Genomic DNA, 16,521 nt, shown 5'->3' with positions numbered 1-16,521 from the left:
TATCAGCCCTCAGTAAGTGGTAGTTATTACTGCCCTCTAGTATCAAATCTTTTTATTAACCAGTGGTTCTCAAACTTTAGTATGCATCAGAACCATTTATATTGTTAAGACACAGAGTACTAGGCCCCAGGGTTTTTGATTTAGTAAGTCTGGGATTGGACTAAGACATTTGCTTTTCTTTCTTTCCTATTTACTTATTCATTTATTTTTTAATTGACACATAGCAATTGTGCATTATGACACATAATGTGATATTTTGATATATGTATACATTTAATGATCAAATCATGGTAATTAGCACATTTATCATAAAATCTTCTCTTCTAGCTATTTGAAACATACAATGCATTCTTGTTAGCTGCAGTCACCCTACCTTGCAGTAGAGTACCAGAACTTATTCCTCCTAACTGTAACGCTGCACTAGTTGACAAACCTCTCTCCCCACTCTCTCCAGTCTCTAGGAACCACTATTTTACTCTCAAATCCAATGAGATCACATTTTTTAGATTCACATGAGTGACGTTTTTGTTAGATTTTTTAGATTCCAAATATGAGTGAGATCAAGCAATATTTGTCTTTCTGTGCCTAGCTTATTTCACTTAACATAATGTCCTCCAGGCTCATCCATGCTATTGCAAATGACAGGATTTTTCTTTTTTGTGGCTAAGTAGTACTTCATTGCATAAATCTACCACATTTGCTTTATCCATTCATCCACTGATGGCCATTTAGGTTAATTCTAGATCTTAGCTACTGTGAACAGTGCTGCAATAAACATGAGAGTGCAGATGTCTCTTTGACATACTGATTTCATTTCCTTTGTATATATACCCAGCAGTGGAATTACCGGATCACGTGGTAGATGTATTTTCAATTTTTTTGAGGAACCTCCGTACTGTTTTCCATAATGGCTAGACTAATTTACACTCCTGCCAGCAGTGCGTAAGAGTTCTTTTTCTTCCACGTTGTTGTCAGCATTTGTTATTTTTTGTCTTTTTTATAATAGCCATTCTAATTGGGATGATTTGATATCTCATTGTAGTTTTGATTTGCATTTCCTTGATGGTTAGTGATGCTAAGCATTTTTTAAATTTCTGTTAGCCATGTTTATGTCTTCTTTGATGAAATATCTATTCACATCTTTTGTCCATTTTTTTAAAAATTGAATTATTTGGTTTATTTGCTAGGGTTATTTGAGTCTTGTACAAATTCTGCTTATTAACTCTTCGTCAGATGTGTAATTTGCAAATATTTTCTCTCATTCTGTAGGTCATCTATTTACTCTGCTGATTGTTTCTTGCTATGCAGATTCAGTTTTGAATCTTCTTTTGTTTGCTTGTGTGTATGTGGTTTTGTTTTTTTGCTTTTGTTTTTATTGTTTGTTGAGATGAGTTTCGCTCTCATTGCCCAGGCTGGAGTGCAACGGTGCGATCTTGGCTCACTGCGACCTCTGCCTCCCAGGTTCAAGCAATTCTCCTGCCTCAATCTCCTGCATAGCTGCGATTATGGTCATGCACCACCATGCCTGGCTAATTTTTTGTATTTTTAGTAGAAATGGGCTTTCATCATGTTAGCCAGGCTGGTCTCAAACTCCTGATCTCAAGTGATCTGCCTGCCTCAGCCCCCCAAAGTGCTGGGAGTAGAGACGTGAGCCACCGCACCCAGCCAGTTTTGGGTCTCACATTACATATTTAATCTATTTTGAGTTGATTTTTGTTTATGCTGAGAAATAGGGGTCAAGTTACATTCTTTTACATGTAGTTATCTGGTTAATCCAGTGCTGTTTATTGAAGAGACTGTCTTTCCCTTATTGTCAGGTTTTTTTTTCTTGTTCTTGTTCTTTCTTTCTTTTTTTTTTTTTTTTTTTTTAGCACCTTTGTTGAAAATCAGTCGGCTGTAAATGCATTGATTTATTTCTGGGCTCTCTATTTTGTTAAATTGATCTATGTGTCTGTTTCTATGCCAATACCACACTGCTATAGATTTGTAGTATATTTTGAAATCAGTTTGTGTGATGCCTCCAGGTTTGTTCGTTTTGCTCTAGATTGTTTTGGCTATTTGGTGTTTTTGTGTTTCCATATAAATTTTAGGATTTTTTTTCTATTTCTGTATAAAGTATGGCATTATAATTTTGATAGAGATTGCTTTGAATCTATAAATTACTTTTGGTAGCATGGACATTTTAACAATGTTAATTCTTCTAATTTGTGAACATGGGATATCTTTCTGTTTATATCCTCTTCACCTTCTTTTATCAATGTTTTATTGTTTGCATCATGGAGACCTTTCTCCTCCTTGGTTAAATTTATTTCCAGGTATTTTATTTTTGTGTAGGTATTGTAAATGGGATTGCTTTCTTGTTTTTCAGATAGTTAGCTATTGGTGCATAGAAATGCTACTAAGTTTTGCATGCTGATTTTGTATCCTGCAACTTTACTACATTTGTTTATTCTAACAGTTTTTTGGTAGAGTCTAAGATATTCTACATATGAGATCTTGTCGTCTGCAAACAGGGACAATTTGACTTCCTCCTTTCCAATTTGGATGCCTTTTCTTTCTTTCTCTTGCCTAGTTGGTCTTGCTAAGACTTCCAGTACTATGCTGAATAGTAGCAGTGAAAGTGGACATCCTTATCTTGTTTGAGATCTTATAGAAAAAGCTTTTAACTTTTTCCCATTCAGTGTGATGTTGGGTGTGGGTTTAACATATATAAACTTTATTATGTTGAGGTATGTTTCTTCTATACCTAATTTGTTGAGATGTTGAATTTTGTCAAATGCTTTTTTTGCATCTGCTGAAATAAGCATTTGGTTTTTAATTTTTTATTCTGTTAATGTGATGTGTCATATTTATTGATTTGTATATGTTAAACTATACTTGTATTGCTGAGATGGATCCCACTTGATCATGGTGAATTATCTTTTTAATGTGCTGTTGAATTCGGATTGCTAGTATTTTGTTGAGGATTTTTGTATCTATGTTTGTCAGGGATGTTGGCCTGTGGCATTCCTTTTTTGTTGTGTCCTTGTCTGGTTTTGGAATCAGGGTAATGTAGGCCTCATAGGATGAGTTTGGAAGAATTCCCTCTTTTTCAGTTTTGAAATACTTTGTGAAGAATTAGTCTTTAGATGTTTGTAGAATTTAGCAGTGAAGCCATCAGGTCCTGGGCTTTTCTTTGATAGGAGACTTTTTATTACAGCTTCAATTTCATTACTCATTGTTGGTCTTTTCAGGTTTTCCCTTTCTTCCTGTTTCAACCATGATAGGTTGTGGGTAGGATCTTATTCATTCAAGCCTCTCACAGAGGGACCCAGTATGGTAAGAAATCCGAGTGTGATTCTGGGGGGACTTTCCATGTGTTGGTACCATAGTGGCTCGGGGGAGGGGCAACGTAGTCATGGGAAACTGTCCCCTTACTGTCCAACTGCAGTTTCCCTTATCTTTGCAGACCAACAGGGCTTCTCAGTTTCACGTGTTCAGTTTCCTTAGCCCTCGTAAAGGCACTTTTGTGCGTGGATAGAAGCCATTCCTTCATGCATTCTTTCTCATTCCATTCTGGGGCTAGATGCAATGGGCCAGAAGTAAATGTCTTCGAGGAAAAATGATGTTTCTATGGAGATCTGTTAGGAAGTAGTGGAGTATCATGGAAAGAGCGCTGGAATGCTGCGCCATCGGTCACCTGCTTACTATCCCTTACTCAGCTATATTTTTCTTCACAGTATTTTTCACAATGAAAATTTTTATTACTTTAGTGTTTTGTATTTTTGTTGGCTTTCTCCCTTAGTAGAATATAAATGTCCTGAGAGCAAGAAATTTTTCTATTTTGTTCACTATTGTGTTCCAGAGCTCGGGATGATGTTTGACACTTATCAGATGAATGGACAGATTAATGATGGGTGGGTGGATGGATGGATGGACGGATAATACATCAAAGCCCCCTGCCTCACTGTGCTTTTCAAAACATGGTTCAGGCCAGGCACAGTGGCTCATGCCTGTAATCCCAGCACTTTGGGAGGCCAAAGCAGAAGGATCACTTGAGCCCAGGAGCTCAAGACCAGCCTGAGCAACATATCAAGACCCCATTTCTACAAAAACACTTTTTAAATCAGCAGGGTAGGGTAGTATGCACCTATAATCTCAGCTACTCAGAAGGCTGAGGCAGGAGGATCGCTTGAGCACACATTCAAGGTTGCAGTGAGCTATGACCACACTTCTGCACTCTAGCCAGGGTGACAGAGTGAGATCCTGTCTCTTAAAAAAAAATGTTTAACTAGCTAGGCACTGTGGCTCATGCTTGTAATCCCAGCATTTTGGGAGGTTGAGGCAGGAGGATCACTTGATCCCAGGTGTTCGAGACCAACCTGGGTAACATAAGGAGACCCCCCCCCATCTCCACAAAAAAATTTAAAAGTCAGCCTGGTGTGGTGGTGCACACCTGTAGTCCCAGCTACTCAGGAGGCTGAGGTGGAAGGATTGTTTGAGCCCAGGAGTTTGAGGCTGCTGGGAGCCACAGTCACATCTTTGCACTCTGGACTGGGCAACAGAGCAAGACCTACCTCTAAAAAAGAAAGGAAAGAGAGAGAGAGAGAAAATAGAGAAGAGGATTGAATTGCCCCAGTTTGCTTCCTCTTTACTTTTAAGTTTATCCCACACAGTAACTCTCCTACCTCCTGACTCTCCTTCTCAAACGAAGAAGGCTTCCTCCTCCAACATGGCCTGCCTCTGGGACCGCATCGTCCAAAGACCGTCTTTCCAAATAAGGTTACATTCACAAGTACCAGGAGTGAGGAATTCAACATAGCTTTGGGCGGGGGTGGGGGAGGGCTGGGGGGTGGGAACATAATTAAACCCATGGCATCCACCTACTCTACCAAGCTAGAAACAGAGAAATCATCCTTGATTTTCCTCCTCTCACCGTTTCACATTAATCTATGAGCAAGTTCTTTTCTTTCCCATCAAAGTCTCCCCGTGAGCCCTCCCTCAGTTTGATCTTATTCTTCACTCTGGATCCAATCTTCCTCACAGCCCCCAGTGACTTCCTGTGTCATTGTGCTGTTTTAAAATGTCCAGTGCCCCCCACTGCCCAGGGGACCATGTCTAGATTCTAGTTTGATACAAGGCTCTTTACTCAGATTCCTCTCCAGCTTAATTCTGCTTCTTTATTCCATGGATTCTGGACCTTAGCCATACAGAATTTCTCCATGTTCTCCAAACATGTTACAACATTCTGTTACTTCTAAACACCCTTTCTCGGCCCATTTTCAAACATTTAGTATGGAGCATACTCTGTCATAATCACATTACATATGTGATTTGATTACATAATGTGTTTACATACGTCTCTCCCTAAAACACACCCAGTGAGCATGGCCCAGTTATCACGTGAGCGCTCTCATATCCTCTTTTTTGCTGTTGTTGTTTTTTGTTTTTTTGAGATAGGGTCTCCTCCAGCCCAAGCTGGAACACAGTGGCACAATTACGGCTCACAGCAGCCTTGAACCTCTGGCTCCATCTATCCTTCCATTTCAGCCTCTCCAGTAGCTGGAACTACAGGCATGCGCACCAGACCTGGCTAATTTTTGTATTTTTTTATAGAGACAAGGTTTCACCATGTTGCCCAGGCTGGTCTCAAATTCCTGGCCTGAAGCGATCTGCCTGCTTTGGCCTCTCAAAATGCTGGGATTACAGGTGTAAGCCACCGGGCCCTGCCTCTTTTACTCCTCTTGATATGTCTAGGAATTAGCATATTTCTTAGCACCCAGAGATATTTGATGAACAAATAGGGCCTTGGTTCTTTCGCTACCTTTGGTCTTGGATAAATTGCTTAGCCTCGCTCACCCTGTTTTCTCATTCTCAGCAGTGACATTCCAAGTCGCCGTGACCTCTGTGTGCTGTTCTCATGTCCCAAGAGAGCTTCTCTCTCTTTATGGTCAGGAGCAATCAAGTGAATTGCGAAAGAATCTGGCCAGTGACACAGCACCAGCATTTTCCTGAAACCTCTTTGCAAATGATTTTTCAGCAAAAGGCTCGGTTAGCCAGTAAGTTCCTTGGCAAAGTCTCAAGACACGATGGAGAACAAGCCCAGTGACTTGCTCTGTGATGTCTGCAAGCCTAAACAATTTCTGCATCACCAAGCTCCAGAATGGAGCTTGTTCCCATTAGGTAGCTCATCTTAGAACCATAAAATCTGAGGATTGCTAGAGACCTTAGAGGTCATCTGTTACTCAATCCCCCTGTATACATCCATAGCACACATGTAATGTAAGGAAATTGGTGAGACCTGACCTGTAGCAAGGTCTATACATCAACCCCATCATCAAGGGGCTGTTTTATGTTCACACGCCATTTCTTTTAAGGGAATGACTGCACTTCACTCTATTTCAATGAATAACATAGTTAATAAATTGTTTATGGTGCTTCTTAAATGGTTAACTCTAAGCAGTTGCTTTGTGCATTTTGTTGAAAACACAATGAGATTTAATCTACTCTGGAAACTTGGCTCTCACATGACATCTACCAAAAAAATTAATAGTTTAAGCTCAAGGTAACAATGTCAGCTTTTTAAATGTCTGGAGGGTGGGGAATAGCTGCTTTCTAAGAACAATTATAAGCATTTAATTGCTCAAGAGACTGATGTTTGCCTCTCTTACAAGAACACAAATGCTGTTTTGTAGGTCAGAGAGCTGTGTTTCTGGTGCTGAAAGACAAGGGCATGGGTTTGGCTTTGCAGATGTTATTGTTGAAGGGAACGCTGCAGGCATTTGTGGGCGTTACATTCCAACCAATAAGTGCTGGCCTTAGTATATTTTTCATCAATATGACCTTCAGGTTAATTAAGACAACAAATCCTTTTTGCTGTCAGGCCATGTTACCTGAGTTGATAGATATTTTTAAGGGCCTCCAAGGAGGATCATCATCAGAGTAACATTTGCAAAAGTAAAATCTAACATTCAGACTGAGGGAGTAAGCGTTGAACCGCAAAAACAATGAAATGAGTAGCTGCCATTCAAAAGTGTTTGCTGTCATCTGCTGGCCAGACCGGAAAACTACAGCAACATTCAGGAGCTGCCTGTGAAGCTGTCACCGTCCAGAGACGGAGGGATGTCTGTGTTCCTGTTTGCTATGCCCAAGCAAATAGGAACTGACCGTTCTTGGAGCAATGACAATGCAATTTCTGAGGCCTGAGTAAAGAAAGCAGTATATTTAAAGACAAACATATGAGTAGACTTTCCTTAATTGGCTGAAAAGACCAAAAAGAGGAATTTTTTTTAATCATTTCTGAATTTTTTGTGGCCTCTTCCAAGTCTGGGATTTGGATTTAATAGCATAACACAAACACAGAAGTTCTAGGAGGTTCTACTGGTCACAGGGTGGAATGTATAGCAACCTCTCTGAGCCTCAGTTTTCTCATTTGATAAACCAAAAATTACTAAACTCTTATCAAGCTCTTGGAGCCTATAAGGGTCTTGTTATCCTTTCTGGACAAAGATAACAATCTCACAGGCTCTTGCTGGCTGAGTCATTCATTAGAAAGTCCAGCAGGGTGACTAGATACTGCCAGTCAGATTCCAACTGAAGTCTAAATACACGAGACCCTTTGCTTAGATCAACTTTGAGAATAGCCATTTCCTTGGAAGTCAGTGATTTCAGATGGAAAGTGAGAGAAGTGGAGAGGTCTGTGCAATTCCCTAAGAGAGGCAATGGACAGCTTCCCTCCCTTCCTGCCAAGTGAAGAGCAGATAGATGCTTCCAGCTCTCTTGGCTCTCCATTCCACTTTCAGCACCACCAGCAACTGCAGATTATCCTAGCAGGATTAATGAATCTTCCGAGGACAGGAGGAAGAAGGAACTGGTGCCACACACACACACACACACACACACACACACACAGACACACACTTCTTGTGGTTGCTAATTATTTTTCTACATAATAAAATATAATAAACCTTGTAATGACCCATGAAAATTTATATGGCACATATTAATATCTTAGAACCTGGGTTTGGTTGCCAGCCCCTTGCTTTATGGCTACAAGAAATTGAACAGGAAATGATGTGTTTGTTGACTTCCTTCAAGTATTCTGACATCTGGACTGGAATATCTGCTGGCCATGCGCTAAGCACTGAAGGTCTTCAGCAGTGAAAAAGACAGACGTAGTTTGCACCCTCATGGAAGACACAGTCTATCAGAGACAGAAACATAAAACAGAAGCTAGCTGGGGTTGGTGGCTCATGCCTGTAATCCCAGCACTTTGGGAGGCTGAGGCGGGAGGATTACTTGAGTCCAGGGTTTCAACACCAGCCTGGAAACATTTAAAAAAAAAAAAAAAAAAGCCAACCATGATTGCATGTCTGTGGTCCCCAGCTACAGAGGAGGAGGCTAAGGTGGAAGGATTGCATGAGCCCAGGAGTTGCAGGCTGCAGTGAGCCATGATGGCACCACTGCACTCCAGCTTGGGCAACAGAGTGAGACTCTGTCTTAAAAAAATAATAATAGGGCTGGGCGCGGTGGCTCACGCCTGTAATCCCAGCACTTTGGGAGGCCGAGGCGGGTGGATCACAAGGTCAAGAGATCGAGACCATCCTGGTCAACATGGTGAAACCCCGTCTCTACTAAAAATACAAAAAATCAGCTGGGCATGGTGGCACGTGCCTGTAATCCCAGCTACTCAGGAGGCTGAGGCAGGAGAATTGCCTGAACCCAGGAGGCGGAGGCTGCGGTGAGCCGAGATCGCGCCATTGCACTCCAGCCTGGGTAGCAAGAGCGAAACTCCGTCTAAAAATAATAATAATAATAATAATAATAATAAATACACCAGAATAAACCAGAGCCATAAGATCAACAAGATCTTGAACCGAAGATCAAGAGGAGTGAAAGATGTTTCTCTTTCATGCCTGGCCATCTCCTTGTTATCTTTGTGAGCTCATGGAAGGCCTGTTCAACAACCGGAACCATTGTAGTGCCACTTGCACTAAGTGCAATAGACAGAAATATTCCTCCTCCAGGCTGTCCATCTGGAAGCCATTGGCCCACTTGGGCAGCAGATGGTAGTTAAGAAATGGAAGTCATCACAAAACTCTGAATTTTTGGAGGCAGAAATAACCCTAGAACCAGGTTTGGGGAGTTATAAAAACCACAATTCTTGTAGGCATTAATTCTACATAAGAATTGCAGCAGGTAAGTTCCCTTATCTGACAAATGGAGAAGCAGCTTAAATTTCTCTGGGGAATGGAGACATGATAGATGTGAAAACCTTTCAAAAGTTGAAAAGGCATAAATGAAAATTATTATTGATAATATAGTAAGAAGTGCTTACAGGCAAGGCATGGTGGCTCGTGCCTGTAATCCCAGCACTTTGGGAGGTTGAGGCAGGAGGATCACTTGAGGCTAGGAGTTTGAGACCAGCTTGAGTAATATAATGAGACTCCATTTTTACAAAAAAAAATTTTTTTTAATTAGCTGGACATGGTGGTTTGCACCTGTAGTCCTAGCTGCTCAGGAGGCTGAAGAGGGAGGATCTCTTGAGCCTAGGAGTTCGAGGTTTGCAGTGAACTATGATTGAGCCACTCCAGCTAGGACAATAGAGTAATACCCTGTTAATACCTAAAAAAAATTTTTTTAAAGATGTGCTTATGATAGTCATATAACAAATTTCTTTTTTTTTTTTTTTTTTTGAGTCTCACTCTGTCGCCCAGGCTGGAGTGCAGTGGTGTGACCTTGGCTCACTGCAACCTCTGCCTCCCAGGTTCAAGCAATTCTCCTGCCTCAGCCTCCAGAGTAGTTGGGATTCTAGGCACCCGCCACCACACCTGGCTAACTTTGTTGTTGTTGCTGTACTTTTAGTAGAGACAGGGTTTCACCATGTTGGCCAGGCTGGTCTCGAACTCCTGACCTCAAGTGATCAGCCCACCTCAGCCTCCCAACATATAACAAATCTCTTAAATTCTTTCAAAATTTAGTCATATTTAACAGTTCTCTTCTTCCTGATCTTAACATTGCAACCAGTCATTTTTGCCACATAAATCACTTATATTGTTAGTTTTTTTTTAATTTCCTGACAGGTGCTTTGACCTCCAAATACATGACAAGTGAATACATTGTCTCAAAACTGCTTCTTTCCAGCACCCCCAAATTCAGAAGGAGTCCCAGTATATCAAGTATCTCTGCTGTGATGACGCAAGAACCCTTAACCAGTGGGTCATGGGAATACGGATAGCCAAGGTGAGAGAGTCTTTGGACTTCACCCTGTCTTGAATTTGCCAACCAACTTCCTGACCTGGGCACAGCTTTCCTGCTGCGGCAAAGCAGTTGGCCCATCCTTGGGTTCAGCCACAGAAATTATCGAGTTTATTTGCCCAGTGGGTTTTCTAAACGCAGGGAGTGTTAGAAACATGGATCTCTGCAATAACTGGATATTTATTCATGGCGAGTGTTGCAAGCCTAGTGTGCAATTAAAAACTGCAACATGGAATCTATAATCGAGTTACATAAAGACATATGTAATCAGAATTGAGTGGCCAAAGCTCTCCTCTAATATGTAGTTGAAAAAATTAACTGACTCTGCTAATCTGGAAAATGACTGAACGTGTGAAAAACAATTTGTTAAATCTTAATTGAAATATCCAAAAAGTAACTCAGACCAGTGGTGAACAGAATAGCCATAGAGTACTTTTTTCTTCTGTGGGTGTATGTTGCAATTGAGTGCCCAATTTGGGATAAATGGCTTCCTTTCCCTCTTCCTTTGTGTTCTCTCCCCAGTATGGGAAGACTCTCTATGATAACTACCAGCGGGCCATGGCAAAGGCTGGACTTGCCTCTCGGTGGACAAACTTGGGGACAGTCAATGCAGCTGCACCAGCTCAGCCAGCCCAGCTGTCTACAGGTACGAAGTGGAGGAGAAAGTCCAACACGTGTTCAAAGCTTGGTGCTCCTGTTCAAAACATATCCAACACATTCTATAGAAACAGAACTTTGGCCGGGCGCAGTGGCTCACGCCTGTAATCCCAGCACTTTGGGAGGCCGAGGCGGGTGGATCACGAGGCCAAGAGATCGAGACCATCCTGGTCAACATGGTGAAACCCCGTCTCTACTAAAAATACAAAAAATTAGCTGGGCATGGTGGTGCGTGCCTGTAATCCCAGCTACTCGGGAGGCTGAGGCAGGAGAATTGCCTGAACCCAGGAGGCGGAGGTTGCGGTGAGCCGAGATCGCGCCATTGCACTCCAGCCTGGGTAACAAGAGCGAAACTCCGTCCCAAAAAAAAAAAAAAAAAACAGAACTTTGTAGACAGCATTCGGGTATGTTTCTCGTTTGATAATCAGGTTCAAATTCCCCAACTCGACCCAGCCCAGACACATAACATCTGTTTTCTTTTTCTTTTTCTTTTTTTTTTTCTGGAGGTAAGGCCTTGCTCTGCCACCCAGGCTGGAGCCCTGTATTCTTCAATTACTGAAAAGTTTTTGTGATGGTGGTTGTTTTTGTTTGTTTGTTTAGAGATGGAGTCTCGCTTTGTCACCCAGGCTGGAGTGTAGTGGCATGATCTTGGCTCACTGCAACCTCCGCCTCCCGGGTTCCAGCAGTTCTGTGCCTCAGCCTCCTGAGTAGCTGATGTTAGAGGCAGACACCACCATGCCTGGCTAATTTTTGTGGGTTTTTTTTGGTTTTTTTTTTGGTAGAGGCGGGGTTTCCCCATCTTGGCCAGGTTGGTCTTGAACTCCTGACATTGTGATCCACCCACCTTGGCCTCCCAAAGTGCTGGGATTACAGGCCTGAGTCACCAGTCTCAGCCAAAAAGTAAAACATACTGTTACTCTCCAGGATCCCCATTAGTCCGGATTCTACTCGGTGGAGTTTATCAAATACTGGACTCACCTTCCTGAACCTTTTGCTGAATCTCATATAAAGTTTTGTCACAGAACCTGAGATTTTTCATAGGTCTTGTATACCATGCCATGCCTGTGAATTGCTTTCTTTGCTTTGTTTTTATTTTTATATTTTTGTAAGAAGTAGCCAGCAAGTATTTTTCTTTGCTTTAGAGATGTAAACTGCTTTGTATTTTCAGATTAATTTGCAAGAATGTTGAAAATGCTTTACTCACTTTTCTTTTCTGGCTTCCTCCCTCTCAGGACCTAAAACAGGCACCCCCCAGCCCAATGGACAGATGCCTCAGGCTGCACATTCTGTCAGTGCTGTTCTCCAAGAGGCCCAGACACATGCTGAAACATGGAAGGTGAGGCCAGCAAGCAGCTTACACACATTCCATCCAGCCGCCCCCATAAGCCCATGTCCTAAACCATTCACATTGTTCCAATAACTGCTCTTTTAAAAAGAGAAAATATGCTGGGTACGGTGGCTCACACCTGTAATCCCAGAACTTCGGGAGGCTGTGGCAGGAGGATCACTTGAGCTTCAGTTCAAGATCAGACTGGGCAACATAGCGAGAGCTCGTCTCCACTAGAAATAAAAAGAAAAAAAAATTGGCTGGGCGTGGTGGTGCGCACCTGTAGTCCCCAGCTACTGGGGAGGCTGAGGTGGGAGAATTGCTTGAGCCCAGAAAATCAAGGCTGCAGTGACTTGTGATGGTGCCACTGGATTCCAGCCTAGGCAACAGAGCGAGACCCAGTCTTATAAATAGATAAATAAGAAGATGTACTTCCAACAACTGAGCAGTCACTACCATTTCATTTAGGTAATTGCTTTGTATTTGTAATCTTAAAGTTACATATGGTAGAATCAAAAGTTAAAACTAGCTATCATCACACTGCTTAGGAAAAATGTAAGCATTTCCTTTAAACTCTGGAGTTATTTAGCTACCTTTACTTTGACCAAAGTGGTTTTCTTGGTTTAGTCGAGTGATTTTAGCCCTCTCTGAAAGTGGCACACCCAAGTTTTAAACCCTTGGGATTTTACTTTCCTGTTTTGAATAAAATGGGGCAACCAGTTAGTCCAAAGCCCTATATGAAGTGCTAACTGGCCCCCAAAATCAGACTAGTGGACTGCCAAAAGAGTTACACTGTAAATAGGGGCTGGGCACAGTAGTGAGCACCTCTACTCCCAGCTACCGGGGACGCGGAGGCAGGAGGATCCCTTGAGCCCAGGAGTTCAAGGCGGCAGTGAGCTCTGATCGCACCACTGCACTCCAGCCTGGGTGATAAAGACCCTGTCTTGAAGAAAGAAAAAAAGATTTTAAAAAGGGTTACATTAAATATGTGCATTTTCTATCTTCCCCACTAACGTCCTACATACATCCCTATGGTGATGGAGGAGAAAATGCATTGTAAAATAATAGCAAATTGGTATAACATTCTCTATAACATTTTCAACTGAATAGATTAATGAGGATTCATTTAAACCTATCTTAAAATCATAGCTGATAATTATTACTTAGTTACTAAGTTAGTTCAAAACCTTTCAGCTGACTATACAAATTCTGTTGAAGATCTCTCATGTGTAATTCAAAACAACCTTAAATAACTGTGACAATGGCATGTCACCCAGCTAGGACAGGCGGGGTGCTTAACTTTAGCAATTTTTCATTTCTTTCACCCCTTCATTTTGTTCATCAGCCAGTAATGAAAACAATTAAATATTGGTATTTATTGAATTTCTTGTTTTTTGAGATGGAACTTCTTATAACTTTGAAAACCAGACCTTCTTAAAAAGTTGTATTTCGTTAATGTTCTCATTATCTTCTCAAGCCTGACAATCTCTTCATGCAATGTGCTTTCAGCTAGTTTTAGTTCATTATTTCTATAATGCCAATTGAAGAAAAGCATTTTAAAATGCTGAAAGAAATAAAAGAATCCCAGAATAGAAATCACTTATGAACACTAACTCCCAAGTTGTCTGTTTGGAAATTTAAATGAAAAAATACTCACCAGTTAATTAGCTTATCATGCTAAGCAAATAAACTAAATAAAATAGATACTAAATCAGAAGGCACTTTATTAGAAAAAAACTTCCAACTTTAATCTTCAGTGGTAAGAGACTATTAAGTATAGAATGAAATAAACTGGAATTCTGATAAACTGTAACTTGGAATGATAATTATCACTAAAACAGAGGGATTCAATCCAGCTGCCTGGGGACATCATAAAATTATTATTACATATGGTATAATTATATGTATATTATATTATTTATATATTAATTCAAGAATTTATATATAGTAATATGCTATATAGTAATTTAATAATTTATAAATATTTATAACAGGTTAAGTCTACTGGACTTAAGTGATCCGCCTGCCTGGGACTCCCACCATGCTGAGATTACAGGCATGAGCCACCATGTCCAGCCAAAAAATTTTAAAAGACTATTTTTAATTTAAAGGCCATTTAGAATAATTGCCATATTCCAGTGCAAGGATGAGCTCATCAACAGCCAAGAGTCCCAGTGACTGGGGTACAGAGGCTCCCCAAGGGGCGGACAGAGACCTCACATATCCATGGCATGTCCCGTCCACTAGGGCTCTGTTGTCAAGAATGAAAAAATGCTACCCAGGAGGCTGAGGCAGGAGGCTCGCTTGAGCTAGGGAGATCGAGGCTGCGGTGAGCCCAGATCGCGCCACTGCACTCAGCCTGGGTGACAGAGTGAGACCCTGTCTTCACTAAATAATAAAAATAAATTTAAAATTTTTTTAATTAAAAAAAATGAATGCTGCTGTTGCTCCATTGCAGGATAAGAAACCAGCCCTCGGGAACCACCCCCAGCCCGGAACGCCTCGGGCCCCGCAGGCCCCCAAGTCCAGCCTTCCACCTCCCCCTCCGATGCGGCGGTCCTCCGACACCGGCGGCAGCCCCGCCACGACCCCCAAGGCCAAGGGCACGGGCGGCGGGGGCTTCCTCGCCCCGCCCATCGACTTCCTTCCGCCGCCGCCGCCGCCGCCACCCATGGACGACCTCGAGCTCCCGCCGCCACCCCCGGACTTCATGGAGCCGCCCCCGGACTTCGTGCCCCCGCCCCCGCCGTCGTGTGCAGGACCCGCGGGCTCAGAGCTGCCCCCGCCACCGCCGCCGCCGCCCGCGCTCGCCCCCGATTCCGCCAGGCCGCCCCCCGCGGTCGCCAAGAGACCTCCTATGCCCCCCAAGAGGCACGAGAACCCAGCGCCCCCCGGCGGGGCAGGTGGCGGGGAGCAAGATTTCATGTCAGACCTCATGAAAGCTTTGCAAAAGAAGAGAGGCAACGTGTCCTAGGGACGGGCACAGTGAGTGTGCCAGAGGGAGACGCATCGGTGACCCCCAGTGCAGGTTTTGCTAGATTTCCCTCACATCTTGTTCATTTCAGGTAAAATGTGATGGGAAACTTCTCACTGTTGTGCTCAAGTACAGCCATAACCATTAACCCAATCGAATTCAGAATATCTGCTCAAATGTACATATCGCTCCTATGTATTTTCACCTAAATGGAATGTATCTTCCCTTCCAAGTTACCTAAAGTGCTGTTTTAGTTTCATTTATTTTATTATGTTCAGAAGTATGAAATGAATAAAAGTTAAACATTTTTCCTGAAGACAGTGCTTCTAGAAAGATTAATTATTGGGTCAATCTATCTTGACATCAACACTGTAATTAAAAATAGCTTTCCCCATCCCATGCCTTCTTAAGTCTTGGTGACCTTATATAGATTTTCCATTTCTACCTCTGTGACCTTCAGAATTTTCATGAAAATCGAGAGAGGAAAATGAGAAAACATGACAAACAGAGCCTGTTCCCTTTCTCTGAGATCCTGTTGTTTGATTGATTGGAGTCCTGGACACACGCTGTTTTGGTTTGGCTTTTTTAATGCTTGAATAACAGTCATTGAAAGAAATGGTTATTTAGATAGTTTTTTGAATTGTCTTATTATTACAATGCTGTGAGTATTCTGCAAATAAAAATGCAAGGGCAAGAAAAGGCAATCATATAGATATTCTTCTACCTGGAATGTTTTCCCTCCAAGATACATTTAATGACCAATTTATCCTCGGTTCTTGGGACCTATATCTCTTCTCTTTCAAATTGGCTTCTAATAGGCCTTTTACGTTTTCTTAGTTTTATTTCCATGGCTCTCTTTTGGTTTTGTATTTTTGTGGGGTTTTTTTAACTGTAAAACTTCTCAAAATCTTGAGTGAGTGGAAAATAACGCATTTTTTAAAATAAAGGAAGATAATTAATGCTACGTTTTAATATTTGGAGAAAAGTAAGCTCTAAATCATGCTGTCTCAACTCATGGGCTGCGGGCCGCCCAGGACTGCTTTGAATGCTGCACAACACAAAACATTATGAGCTTTTGGCAGAGCATGGTGGTGCACCCCTGTAATCCCAGCAGCCCCAGAGGCTGAGATGGGAGAATCCCTTGAACCCAGGAAGCAGAGGCTGCGGTGAGCTGATATTGTGTCAGTGCACAGAGCAAGACTCTCTCTCAAAAACATTAAGATATTTTCTCAATTTTTGAGGGGGTTTATTAGCTATCATCGCTAACTGTCTCTCAAAAACTTTATATTTTCTCAATTTTAGGGGGGTTATTAGTTATTCTCAATTT

General features: G+C 41.9%; 1 protein-coding gene across 1 annotated transcript in view; it reads left to right on the top strand.

Annotated features, from left to right (window-relative positions):
* The window catches only part of APBB1IP (amyloid beta precursor protein binding family B member 1 interacting protein), a 120,427-nt gene extending 104,274 nt beyond the window's left edge, over positions 1-16,153 (top strand). The window contains exons 12-15 of the mRNA XM_032243826.1: positions 10,123-10,221; positions 10,759-10,882; positions 12,126-12,229; positions 14,679-16,153. Coding sequence (XP_032099717.1) covers positions 10,123-10,221; positions 10,759-10,882; positions 12,126-12,229; positions 14,679-15,194 — 843 coding nt within the window. The 3' untranslated portion in view covers positions 15,195-16,153. The remainder of the gene's footprint in view (positions 1-10,122; positions 10,222-10,758; positions 10,883-12,125; positions 12,230-14,678) is intronic.
* Positions 16,154-16,521: the final 368 nt, after the last annotated feature.

This window comes from Sapajus apella, unplaced genomic scaffold, assembly GCF_009761245.1.
Source record: "Sapajus apella isolate SASKATOON/1434 unplaced genomic scaffold, GSC_monkey_1.0 scaffold53, whole genome shotgun sequence".
Lineage (NCBI taxonomy): Eukaryota > Metazoa > Chordata > Mammalia > Primates > Cebidae > Sapajus > Sapajus apella.
This window is presented reverse-complemented; position numbering and strand designations above follow the sequence as displayed.